General features: G+C 40.9%; 1 protein-coding gene across 1 annotated transcript in view; it reads right to left on the bottom strand.

The window, feature by feature from the left end:
• Window positions 1–13,550, bottom strand: part of CBL (Cbl proto-oncogene) — a 101,439-nt gene that overhangs the window by 20,986 nt on the left and 66,903 nt on the right. Inside the window, exons 10-12 of the mRNA XM_049856383.1 lie at window positions 5,949–6,080; window positions 5,497–5,874; window positions 3,471–3,562 (exon numbers count right to left, since the gene is read on the bottom strand). Coding sequence (XP_049712340.1) covers window positions 3,471–3,562; window positions 5,497–5,874; window positions 5,949–6,080 — 602 coding nt within the window. The remainder of the gene's footprint in view (window positions 1–3,470; window positions 3,563–5,496; window positions 5,875–5,948; window positions 6,081–13,550) is intronic.

The following is a 13,550-nucleotide window of genomic DNA, read 5'->3' as shown; positions in this document are numbered from 1 at the left end:
TTCATTTATTAACTGTAGATTTGTTTGGTTTATCCTGCTTTTTAATTTTATTTGGTTACGTCTGGGCAGGCAGGCTGAGTATGTTTTGTTGCTTCTTTGTCCGTGGGTATGACAGTTCTCACTACCCTGTCCAGTTGAGCAGAGCCAATCACTCGGCTATGGTGCAGCAGGTCCAGCAGTGGGGAGAGAGGCAGGGACCGGTCGTTTGTCTGCCGCACAAACCTGGGCTGGCAAAGCCAGGTGGGCAGTGCCGGGCGGAGCCCAGGAGTCCAGAGGTCTGAGCTGGTCCCACTTGGGGAGCACAGTGTTAGGTGGGGCAGGGCCTGGGGGCAGCACAGGGCGAGGTCCAGGGCTCCACGCCAGTCCTGCTCAGGGGCACGGTGCTTGGCAGGCAAGGGGGGGGGCAGGGGGGTGAAGGGGGGGCAGATGAGGATAGATGAAGGAGGTTAATAAGATGAGTTTGTACTGTGGTCCTCGGCAGCTGGGGATGCCAGGATGGGGCGGTTCTTGCTGCTATTCTCCAGAGGGGTGGGGTTTTTAGGAGCATGCTCCCGTGGTTACTGTGTGAAAATGTCTGGGCACTTCACTTAGTTGCAGCCAGGGAATGCTGTCTTACTTAGGTCTGGGTGTGTCTATGCCATACCTCTATCTATACTGGGAATTCAGAGTGCCTTTCTGTGTTCTTGCTGTTGTGTTGTTGGCTTTATTCCCAGATGGCCATGCTGCCTCCTGCTGGTTGGCCAGGGACCTCCACCCTGTAGCTCTACTCGTTTACCTTTTTCTATTAGTTTCTTCTTCTCAGTGTCTTCCGATCTAATACTTTATTCCTTAATTTAACATTCAGGGTTCCAGGATTGACATCTGCATCTGTCTTACTTGGTTTTTCAGGTCTTCGTTGCAGAGGAATGGCTTAGTGCATCTGACTAGTCCGCCATCTTGGCTCTGCCCCACCCCCTCATGTTTGAAATTTTTCACAATAAAATGCCAGTTGAAACAATGAGCCACAAAGATTTAAAAAAAATTTTTAAGTGTTGGAGAAGGTGTAGAGGAATAGGTACTTTCCTACATAGCTGTAGAAATAGAAAACTGGTACAATTTTTCTAGAGTACAATTCATCAAAAACATTAAACCCACAATATTTACCCTTGGACTCAGAAATTTCTTAAGAATTTTCCCTAAGGAGACAATGAAGAATACCCACTGTAGCATTATTTATACTACTGAAAAAAACACATAAAAATCTAAATGTCAAACAATAGTGTATTAAAGCAATGAATGTGGGCACACACACGCATCAACAGACCTGAAGTCAATAAAACTGTGTCCCTTGGTCCTTTAGAGGTTCCAAGCAGGAGCCTCAGAGGCCTACTTCTACTCCCACAAGAGTAGATTTGTTCATATCTAGCTTACGTACCTGGAGTTCCACTTAAATCAGGTCTATGGCTTTAAAATGATTTGAAGTAATTTGAAAACCACTAGGTAGAAGTGATTTTTAGATACTGTGTTTTTAGGTTCTAGAATTTCCTTGTGATCTTTTTTTCTTAATTAGTGATTCTAGTTCTCTAATAAAATTCTCTGTCCTCTTTTCCTCTTTTTTTATTGAACACATAAATAATACCTATTTAAAAGGCCTGTCTGATAACTCCAGTTGTCTCCCAGCTTGGCAAGATGCCCAAAATACCTGCTTAGCTCTAACTGCTACTTCCTGCTTGGTTTTTAGAATCTAGCCCCAGTGCATACACAGTTTAGGAATCAGCAATACACCTGAAGATACTCCTAAGTGGAAATAAATTGTAATTCTCTTCACTGGTGGGATTAATAAAACTATACCTCCTTCTCAGAGAGCATCTTGATCATATATACCTTAAAAGCATTTATACCCTTTTGGCACAGTAGTTCTAGTTTTATAAGCCTGTTCTCTTCTTTGGCTACATCTCTGGTTCTATAGAAAGACATTCACTGAAGCGTTATTTACTGCAGTAAAAACTTTTAAACACTATAAATATCCAACAATACGGGAATGATTAAATATGCAACGTTATAGCCACATTATATAGTATGCAATCATTAAAAGTGAGCATTTGTGGAGACCTTTTTAAATGATAGAGGACGAAATGCTCATGATATAATGCTAAGTTAAAAAAAGGATATGAAATTATAAATATGATCCAATTTAATTAAAAACATTTTTTGATCTATAAACACACATTTCATACACGTTTACAGCCATGGCCAAGTAAGATGTATCACCTCACCCTCTGCCTAGAACAACTATAAAAGCTGGATAAAATAAAGCACTGGAGAGCAACCAGGCAGCCAGGATTTGAGAGATCGAGATTCCAGAAAGAAGAAAAATACACTAAAGTAAACCCCATATCAAATGTTCAGAATTTGGGATTCAAGACAATCTCGATGGGCTGGGGAGAGTATGGAATCTGGCAGTACCATGATGGCCAAGGTGTGAGGAGCCAAAAATCACAGAGGAACAGCAAAGAAATGAGCCTGAAATTCTACCTGCAATTTCCCCTTGAAGTATTGCTAATTCCTAAACTGTGTATGCACTGGGGCTAGATTCTAAAAACCAAGCAGGAAGTAGCAATTGAAGAGCTAAGCAGGTATTCTGGGGATCTTGCCAAGCTGGGAGACAACTGGAGTTATCAGATAGGGCCTTTTAAATAGCCTTTATATGTTCGATAAAAAAAAAGAGGAAAAGAGGACAGAGAATTTTATTACAGAACTAGAATCACTGATTAAAAAAAAAGGAAATTCTAGAACCTAAAAACATAGTATCTAAAAATAAAAATTCAACAGATGGGTTTATGGGCAGATTAGAAATAGCAAAAGAGAAGACTAATGAATTGGAATATAGTAGAAACTAGTCAGAGTGATGTAAAGAGAGAAATAACAGAAAATAGAGAAATGAACAATATCTAATGAAACGAGAAAGAGAATAACGAATTTAAAGAAAGAAAGATGGAAGAATAAAATCAAGAGCAGAAAATCAATGAAACAAAAAGCATATGCCCAGTAAGAATAAAAACAAAACCAAAACTGCTTCTTTGAAAACATTAATAAAATTGACAAGCGCTCCAGCAAGACTGATTTATATACATATACACATAAAAAAGAATGGAAGGAAATATCCTAAAACATAAAATCCAACCCACTGCCGTCGAGTCGATTCCGACTCACAGCGACCCTACAGGACAAGAGTAGTACTGCCCCATAGTTTCCAAGGAGCCCCTGGCGGATTTGAACTGCCGACCTCTTGGGTAGCAGCTGTAGCACTTAACCACTATGCCACCAGGATTGCCAAACATAAAACAGGATAGATAATTTCTACACTGTGTGAATACAGATCGATTTTTATTTTCTTCTTTAGACTCTTCTGGGTTTTCTAAACTTTCTATAAAGAAGCTGTTTAAAAGTACCAACTCCACAGTGTGAAATGCAGCTGTTAGTGAACTTACCTGGATGCAAGAGAATAAATAGCATTGGCAGATGAGGAAGGCTTGATTTTGGGGTGCTCACACTCTGGACCTAATGGGCTGCTATTCACATTCTGGAGAGAAAAGCAAAGTTCTAAGAAAAGAATCTCCTTACCACACAGCTAAGTTTCTCCCCTTATGTAACCTATTCAAAATAATAAGAACAATAATACAGATACAGATGCTCAATGCCATGCCTATTTTATTATAACTGACAAAGCACCACTGCTTTCAGGCTCTGAAGAAAGTTCAAATGTACAGGTTAGAGAGACAGACCTAAAAAGAGCCAGGGAAACGTTTTTTTCTTTGCTTTTTTAACTCTAGAAAAATTTGAGTAAATTGGCTATCTGCACAAACACCATTTCTAGCTTAAACAATCTATATCGAAGCCTAAAATGGTCTTTCTACACTGATGCAACCAGAAAGTCAAGCCTAATCCACTCTCACTAGACTGCTTCTCTCTAAGATGCCACTTAAAAGTTAGTTACTGCTCTTTCCCTGCAACCAAGAAATAGACAGTTCATTTAAAGACCACAACATTCCTCAACTTCACCCTTCTAGTTCCATCTCTTTCTTAGATTTCCAACTACCTACTGGCCAATTCTTCCTTCAATGTCCCAATCTCATCTCAAGTTCAACATGTCCCTAGTTAGCTAGGTTCAAAATCTGAGGGATTCCTGGTAATTTCTCATCTTTCCGCTACCCTGATCCATTCGCTGCTTTCAGGTCTTCTTAGGTCCTCGTTTCAAGCTCTCTGAAGACTCTTCCTGATCTGGCTGCCCACTTCCGCTAACAGAAAATTACTCTCCCTCTTGTTTACTCAGCACCAGCTCTACCTGACCCCTTTGTTATTCCTCAAATAGACTCTTCCAAACTCATTTGCTCTCCTTCCTTCTGGACTGGTCTTCCCCCAGAACCAGCATGGTCCGCTTTCCCTACTGCTTTAGGTCTTTGCTTATAACTATACTCCATCCCTCCACGTACCTCCCACCCTAACTCCAGCTCTCCCTATACCTCTTCTTTACTTTATTTTTCCCCACAGAATTCATCATTATCTGACATACTATGTGTTTTTACTTACTTGTTTATTTTCTGTCTTCTACCCACCTAGAATGTAAACCCTGTGATGGCAAGATTTCTTGTGTGCATAAATGAACCAACAAAAGAATGGATATATCCCTTACATCCCCGGTTGAGCCCCTCATCTCACAGTTAGAGAATGGACCATTAACCTGTCTTTTTTCATCTATTCCCTTCCAAGCTATCCTACACACTCAGTTGTTGTTAGCTGCCATCGAGTCAATTCCAACTCATGACAATGCCATGTCGAGGTACCTCTGGGTGGCTTAGAACCACCAACCTTTTGGCTAGTAGTCGAGCACTTAACTGTTTGCAATACTCAGGGACTTCTTCCTGCAAACTGCTACTAGATTAATCTCTTTAAAGCATCAGTTTGGTCATGTCATTCCAAATTTTAAACCTTCAAATGCTCCTCATTTCCTACCAAATAAATTCAAATTATTTTGGGAGAGGGTACTAAACCCCTCTAACCTAATATTAATCTTCCTTTTCAGTCCTTTCTCCTGCTTTGATACACAAAATTTCTGCTCTACCCAAACTAAGGGGTATCATCATTCCACGACACACCTTAGGCACTTCTGCCACTGTAACTCGGATTTACCTTAAAACTGTATCCATTTTCCAAAGTACTTCAGATGCCACTCTTTCCATAAACCCTCATGATTGATCAATCTGGAGATAACCTCTCCTTCCTCTAAAACTTAAGCATTTGCTATTTATACTACTCATGGCATTTGCTGATACATAAAAGACATTTATTATAATATACAAACACACTTTATCTGCTCTATTAGCATACATACTTCTTGAGGACAGGGATTATATTATCTCTGGATTCTGCACAAAATCGATCACAAAACCTTGGCCCATTAAATGCTGCCTACAAATAACTGTTAATAGGAGAGAGAATTTCAAAATCAGGACTCACCACGGAAGTATCCAGACTGAATGCGCTTCCGAGCTTAGACCCATCTGGTCTGGGTTCCGATTGTGAGGGCAATGAAAACGGAAGTGAGTGCCGGTTGGTTAATTCTCGTCCTGCCCAGGGGTCACTAGGGCTTGGGGAAGCTACCGGTACTTTGGGGATTGGCCGGGGCAGCCATGATTCCCCAAGACGGCTAGAAGGGACAGGGGGCAGTTTATCCCTGGACAGACAATCGCCTGGTGTACAAGGCAGAGGGCGTCTCTGAGGTCGGGTTTCTGCTCCAGCAGAGTATGGCCGGTCTGGAGGGGGTGGTGGTGGAAGATCTCGAAGCGTGGGAGGTATTGGTAATGGTTTGTCCTTATGAAGGGAGCCAGAGGCAGCCTGTGGAAGCATGATGGAAGCAAATTAAAACCTACTAATCCACAACAAAGAATCAGGAAATTATACAAATTTACCTTTGAAGCAGTTCCAGGACCAGAAGCACTTAAAGGAATAGATACTCTCTGTTGCAGAAGATCAAGTCGTGGTGGTACCGGCGGAAGGGTAGCTTGTGGGGCCATAGAGAATGGAGAAGGAGGTCGTTCCACCTAGAACAAATAAAATTTCCTAGTAGACTATTTTTATTTGGTGTATTGGGTTGAACAGTATTCTCCAAAAATCCACATCCACCTAGAACCTCAGAATGTGACTTCATTCGGAAATAGACCCTTTGTAGATGTCATCAACTTAAGATGAGATCATACTGAATTAGCATAAATTTTAAGTTCAATATGACTGGTACTTTTATAAAAAGAGGGAAATGGACAGACACACACAGAAGACGACAGCCATATGAAGACAGAGGCAGAGACTGGAGGTATGCTGCCACAAACCAAAGAGCACCAAGGATTGCCAGCAACCACCAGAAACTAGAAGAGGCAAGGAAGGATCCTTCCCCAGAGCCTTTGAAGGGAGCGTGGCCCTGCGGACACCTTGACCACCTTGACTTCGTACTTGTAGCCTCCAGAACCAGAAGAGAATAAATTCCTGTTGTCTTAAGCCACCCAGTTTGTGACACTTTGTTACAGCAGCCAAAAGAAACTAATACAGGGGAGTGGCATCTTTCAACTCCTTCTGAAGTTGTCAGCGGCAAGTACCACATAGATACAGAAAAGAACTATCAGTGCGCTAGATTTGGGCTTAGGGTCACACAAGCCCCTCTTTAAAAACTCAGAACCTTCCACAGATTCTAGCACTTCCTGAAGTATTTCTGTGTCACCATAAGAGGGCACTCTCAATCACAGAAACACCAAGTAGATGGTGAGCTGCGGGCAACTGTATTTAGAAATGGCTCTAAGATTTCCCTCCAATTACTGCTGTGCTACAAAAAGTTTCCTAGCTTACAAGTTTAAAAATTAGCACAATTTTCCACCTCCTCATCTTCAAAGAATAAAATCTTGAAGATTAAAAATTGGAACCCATACAAAAAGAAGGAACAGACATTAATCTTACAACAAATCACCTGGGAAAACAATGTTTAAGGGACAGAATGAGGAAAGAGTTCAAAGATGAAAAATTCTCTGTGGGTTATTATGATAAAAAGAAAAAAAAAGAGATTTGTAAGAGGAAAATGAATAACAATATAACTTCAAAAACATCTTCCAAAGAAATGTTATTTCATTAATCAAAAGGGATTAACATTTTCTATAAACTTGCTTTCTAAAAAACGAGGTACCAAATGAGAATATTTCCATTTCCCTGCCTACAGCAGCATGATAAATAGCTGATAAGCCTGTCAAAGCAAGCTGTTAGGAGATATATAATAATTCATACAAAACGCTACTTTGCATTTGCCTTCTCCAACAGGAAGCAACACTGATGGAACATAGGCAAATACATATTACAAGCACTTATGTGAGATGACAGCAAAAACAACTAGCCTGACTGAGACTAGAGGAATCCCGGCGGCCATGGTCCCCAGACCTTCTGTTGGCACAGGACAGGAACCATCCCCGAAGACAACTCATCAGACATGAAAGGGACGGGACAGTGGGTGGGAGAGAGATGCTGACGAACAGTGAGCTAATTATATCAGGTGGACACTTGAGACTGTGTTGGCATCTCCTGTCTGGAGGGGGGATGGGAGGATAGAGAGAGTGGGAAGCTGGCAAAATTGTCACGAAAGGAGAGACTGGAAGGGCTGACTCATTAGGGGGAGAGCAAGTCGGAGTACGGAGTAAGATGTATGTAAACTTATATGTGACAGACTGACTTGATTTGTAAATGTTCACTTGAAGCTCAATAAAAGTTAATAAAATAAAAAATAAAAAAATAAACTAGCCCTATACTTAGTCTTGTCATTAGTGCTGTGAAAAGCAAGCCCTCAGCATCATCAGCAGTAGCTTGTACTCATGTGTAAGAAAGTGGGCTCCATGTCCGCTGACAATATATAGCATGTGCAGCTAAATGCCAAGAATGAACAAAGTCCAGAGTTATTAGTCAAGCTAACTCCCTTCATCACCAGTGTCTAGTCAGTCACTATACCCTGTTGATTGTCCCTTTTCCTTCTACTTACCACCCTCAAACCTGATTTATTAAAACAATCTTCTAGTGATTCTCCCAACTTCTAGTTTCTAATCTCACCAAATCCTTTTGCTCACCATTACCAGCTCAAACATGCTCGGGCACTCACCAGCATTAAATACTCATCAGTAACTCAATGTCCCACGTCATCAAATCTCACTCTCCTGCCTGGCTTTCACAAATCTTTCTAATCTGGTCTCCCCAAACAGCAGCACGTCCCCACAACTCCCTGACAGGTTCACCTCCTCAGCATTTCCTGCATGTGCTATGATTGTTCCTACCTCCGTGCTTTTGTTCAAGTGGCTTCCCCTATCTGGTAGACCCCCCTATCTGGTAGACCCTTCTCCCCGTTTTGATTGCTCCCACCATCCCTCTTTCTGTCTCATTCCCGACGTGCAGAGGGTTGGGTCAATCATATTCTTTGGTCCATGGCTCAACACCGTAACTGATCTTGCAAGGCCCCCTTGCTTTACTAATTTATGCCTTATTATCCCAGCATAAAATACAGCTCTAGAAAAAGAGGGAAACATAAATAGAGAAGAAATTATTAAGAACATTTTCAAGACCTGAGAGACATAAATATTCATACTGAAAGAGTTCACAGGATTGGAAACCCATAATAAATAACAAAACTTCTTCACAAAAAGCTATTTTGAAGATATGCTCCACCAAACAAGGAAGTAAAGAGAGAGAGAGAGAGGAAAACACACGAGCTAAGAAACAGGCAATCCAACACAGAAGAGACAGGAAATTAAGACCCACTGGCAGAGGAAATCTCAGGATAATGGGTAATGAGGCACATCTAGAGGCTAACCAGTTGACACTGGAGCAGGGGCATGGAATAGTCCTACACAGTAATATAAAGCACCCACTGCTGTTGACTCATAACGACTCTATAGGACAGAGTACAACTGCCCCATACAGTGGATTCGAACTGCTAACCTTTTGGTTAGCAGCCACAGCTCACCGTAGCTCTTAACCACTGTGCCACCAGGGCTCCAATATACTATATAAAAAAAAAAAAACTATAGTGTAGTATATATACTATATTAATAGATTTTACACCACAGAAAATTATATTGAGAGGATGACGGAGAGCACAGTATGGCTTAGTAGCGATAAGAACAAACTGAAAACTAAGCAAATGAAAATAATTATTCTAAGAAAAGCAAAAACAATTGTAGCATAGTATATTACTTGGCACAGCACGGAACAAAATAATTTAAACCCCAAACACTGATTTAGCAAAAAAAAAAAAAAAAAGAAACCTTTCAAAAAATTACCAGTAACAGTTGCCATTGAGTCAATTCCAACTAATGGTGACCCCATGTGTGTCAGAATAGAACTGTGCTCCGTAAAGGTTTCAATGGCTGATTTTCAGAAGCAGATCTCCAGGCCTTTCTACTGAGGCACCTGGGCAGACCTGAACCTCCAACCTTTTGGTTAGCCATGGGTTAACTGTTTGCACTACCAGGGACTCCTTTAAAAAACTATAGTGGGAGTATATGGAGCAGAAGGAGGGAGATACTAAGTGCTCTGAATCCTTTCCTACAATATCAAAAGTTAACAGGTAACACTGAGTAATTAAGAGAAAGCAGTATAAGTATATGGCTTAAAAACATAGAGGTTAAGAAACAGTTCTAAGAACTGAAAAATCTAAATGAGGGACACAGAGGAGTTGGAGGGTTTGGAGGCAGAGAATCGTTTTTGGTAAGCCTTTTAGCAATTCTTTACTTTTTTTTAAACATTACACAGTTACCAGATTTTATTTAAAATCTTAAAACTTTTTCCCATGGAGATGGGCTTAATATTGTCCCCATCCTTACAGTTTGGTGGTTCTATTTCAAATATTTGTGTATTTTTTTTTAATTGTGGTAAAATATACATAATAAAATTTACCGTTTTAACCATTTTTCAGTATATAATTCAGTGACATTAGCTACATTCACCATGTTGCACCAATATCTACTTCTAACCCCTTTCATCGTCTCAAACAGAAGCTCTGTAATCACTGAGCAATAACTGATCTCTCCCCTCCCCAGCTCCTGGTCACCTCTAATCTACTTTCTGTCTCTATGAATTTGTCTATTCTAGGTAAGCGGGATCATATATTTGTCCTTTTGCATCTGCCTTACTTCACTCAGGACCCTGCTTTCGAGGCTCATTCATGTTACAGCATGGGTTGGCGCTTCATCCCTACTCACAGCTGAACATCACTCCGCTATGAGCGTATCGCTTTTTGTTTATCCATTCATCTGTTGATGGACACAGGCTGTTTCCACCTTGGAAGCAATTCTTTTAATTGACTTTAAAAACCCATGGACATGTAACATTTGGATTTAAAAAAAAAAAAACAAAACAGATTTGCTCTATTATAACCACATCAAAACAAAACAAACAACAACAAAAGCAACAAACTGTTACCAGGATGTAAAAAAAAACAGGCACTCTCATATTCTCATATACCTTTGGGGGTGATTTTAGGACAAAAAATTTGGGAAATATCTTAATACTAAAAAAAGGTTAAAATTCACTCCAATATTCTATTCATACAAAGTATATAATGAACTATAAGGTATGAAGGTATAAAGAAAAATAAAACAAATAAAACATCCACTTATCTATCATCCAGCTAAGAAATTAAATATCACTGTCATTAAAGTCCCCAGGTTCTGTTCTAATCGTATCCCTCTCCTTTATCAACAGTTTAAATGCACACACTCTTTGATCTGGTAACTCCAACCCAAACCAAACCCACTGTCAAGTCGACTGTGATTCACAGCAAACCCATAGGGTTTCCAGGGCTATAAATCTCTATTGAAGCAGCCTGAAAGATCCTTCTCCCACGAAGCCGCTGGTGGTTTTGAACCTACAACCTTTGGTTCACAGTCGAGTGCTTTAACCATTGCGTCACCAGGGCTCCTTCAGTAACTCCATTGCTAGAAATTTATCCTACAGACAGGCCTGCAAAAGTATGCAAACGTATAATAAGCCCAGAAACAATATGAATGGCATTACAAAGAGACTAAATATCCAGATGATAATATAATACGTGAAGCTGGTTTTCCTCTATTTGAAATGTTATAGTACACATTGAATTTGTTGCTGTTTTTAACTACTGTTGAGTCAGCCCCCCTCATGGCGACCCCATGCACAAAAGAATAAAATGCTGCCTGGTCCTGTGTCATCTCCCTGATTGGTTGCAGACTGGATTGTAGGTTTTCTTTGGCTGATTTTTGGAAGCAGATTACCAGGCCTTTCTCCCTAGTCCACCTCAGTCGGGATGCTCTGCTGACCCTCGTCCAGAATCACAGCAACACGCGAGCCTTCACGGACAGACGAGTGGTGGCCGTGCATGAGGTGCGCCGGCCTGGACTCAAACTTGAGTCTCCTGCATGGCAGGTGAGAATTCTACCACTGAACCATCACTGCCCTTTAGCGACCCTACAGGACAGAGTAAAACTGCCCCATAAGGTTTCTAAGGAGCAGCTGCTGGATTCCAACTGCTGACCTTTTGGTTAGCTGCCAAGCTCTTAATCACTACACCACCGGGATCCAGATATTACTTTCATTTAAATAAGTAAATTTTATTATATTTATATACGTCATTAGTTGCCATCAAGTCGATTCTGACTCATGGCTACGTAATGTGTGCAGAGTAGAATGGCACCATTAGATTTTCAAGGCTGTGACCTTTTGGAAGCACACTGCCAGGTGTGCCTTCCGAGGTACCTCTGGTTGGCTTTGAAATCCCCAACCTTTCAGCTAGCAGTCGAACGCTTAACCATTTGCATCGCCCAGGGAAACACACACATAGACAGAAACACACGCACGCACACACACACACACATCCCCGCCAGGGGAATAAAGTGTTCATTTTCTTCTTTCCTCTGAACTTTTATAGCATTTAAAGAGCGTGCAGCCAAACAATATAGGGAAGTCAGCACAACTGGACTAAACCAAAAGCTAAGAAGCTTCCTGAATACAAACGAACATTTCAAGGGACACAGTAGCAGGGGTGGGAGTCTAGGGACCATGGTTTCAGGGGACATCTAGGTCAACTGGTATAACAAAGTGTATTAGGAAAACGTTCTGCATCCCACGTTGGTGAATGGTGTTTGAAGTCTTAAATGCTAGCAAACAGCCATCTAAGATACACTAATTGGTCTAAACCTACCTGGAGCAAAGGAGAATGAAGAATACCAGAAACACAAGGAAAATATGAGCCCAAGAGACAGAAAGGGCCACATAAACCAGAGATTCCATCAGCCTGAGACTGGCAGAACTAGATGGTGCCTGGCTACCACCAATTACGGCCCTTACAAGGAACACAACAGAGAATCCCTGATGGAGCAGGAGAAAAGTGGGATGCAGACCTCAAATTCTAGTAAAAAGACCAGACTTAATGGTCTCACTGAGACTGGAGGGACCCCAGAGGTCATGGTCCCTGGGCTCTCTGTTAGCCCAGGACTAAAACCATTCCCAAAGCCAACTCTTCAGACAAAGATTAAACTGGACTGTAAGACTTAAAATGATACTGGTGAGGAGTGTGCTTCTTAGCTCAAGTAGACACATGAGACTCTGTGGGGAGCTCCCGTCGAGACATGAGATGAGAAGGCAGAGGGGGACAGGAGATGGCTGAATGGACACGGGAAATACAGGGTGGAGAGAAGGAGTGTGCTGTCACATTGTAGGGAGAGCAACTCGTGTCATACAGCAATGTGTGTAACTTTTTGTATGAGAAACTGACTTGAACTGTAAACTTTCACTTAAGGCACACACAAAAAGTATGTGTAGCCAAAACTGTATTTTTACACAAATAACGTGCACCTTCTATGTTTGTTTGCCAGCTGCACCCTCCCACCTCAAGGTGCTTTCATATGTGTGCTATGCTAATTATTTTTTACAGCAACATGTAAAAAAATTGGCATGGTGGCACTTAAGAAAATACTTCGTGGGGAGAGGGTATGGCTGGCTAACATACACAGAAGGTACATGTTATTTGTGTAAAATACGGTATTTTAGAATAGTGTACACTGTCTGCCTTGTGTTGAATAGTGTTTCAGCTGCATAGATATTCTTTTCCCCAAAAAAGCTACTGCTTCTTTGATGGCCCTGTCTTAAACTTCTTGTCTCTTATGGCATTCAGAACAGCTACTTACCTAGATCAATATAGGCCTTGCATAAAGCAGTATGTGTTATTTGTAAATAATTCCAATATTCCACATATGAATGACTTACAAAAGTTAAAATCTTATGAACTTCTATCCTCAGAATTAATCATGAATAATTTGGTGTGTAGTCATCCAATTTTTTCTCTTATGCATATATTAAAACTTTTTTACAATTAAAATTTCTTCTATAGAAACGAGATCATACTATATATACTACACTACAAGTTGCTTTTAAACAACATGTTAGACAGCGTCCCATTGAAGTATACAAATTGAGCTCATTCCGCAGAGCATCCCATAACATGAACTGTCGTAGGCAGA

This window comes from Elephas maximus, chromosome 17, assembly GCF_024166365.1.
Source record: "Elephas maximus indicus isolate mEleMax1 chromosome 17, mEleMax1 primary haplotype, whole genome shotgun sequence".
NCBI classification, from domain to species: Eukaryota; Metazoa; Chordata; class Mammalia; order Proboscidea; family Elephantidae; genus Elephas; species Elephas maximus.
The sequence above is the reverse complement of the archived record's forward strand: the minus strand, read 5'-3'. Positions and strand labels throughout refer to the sequence as shown.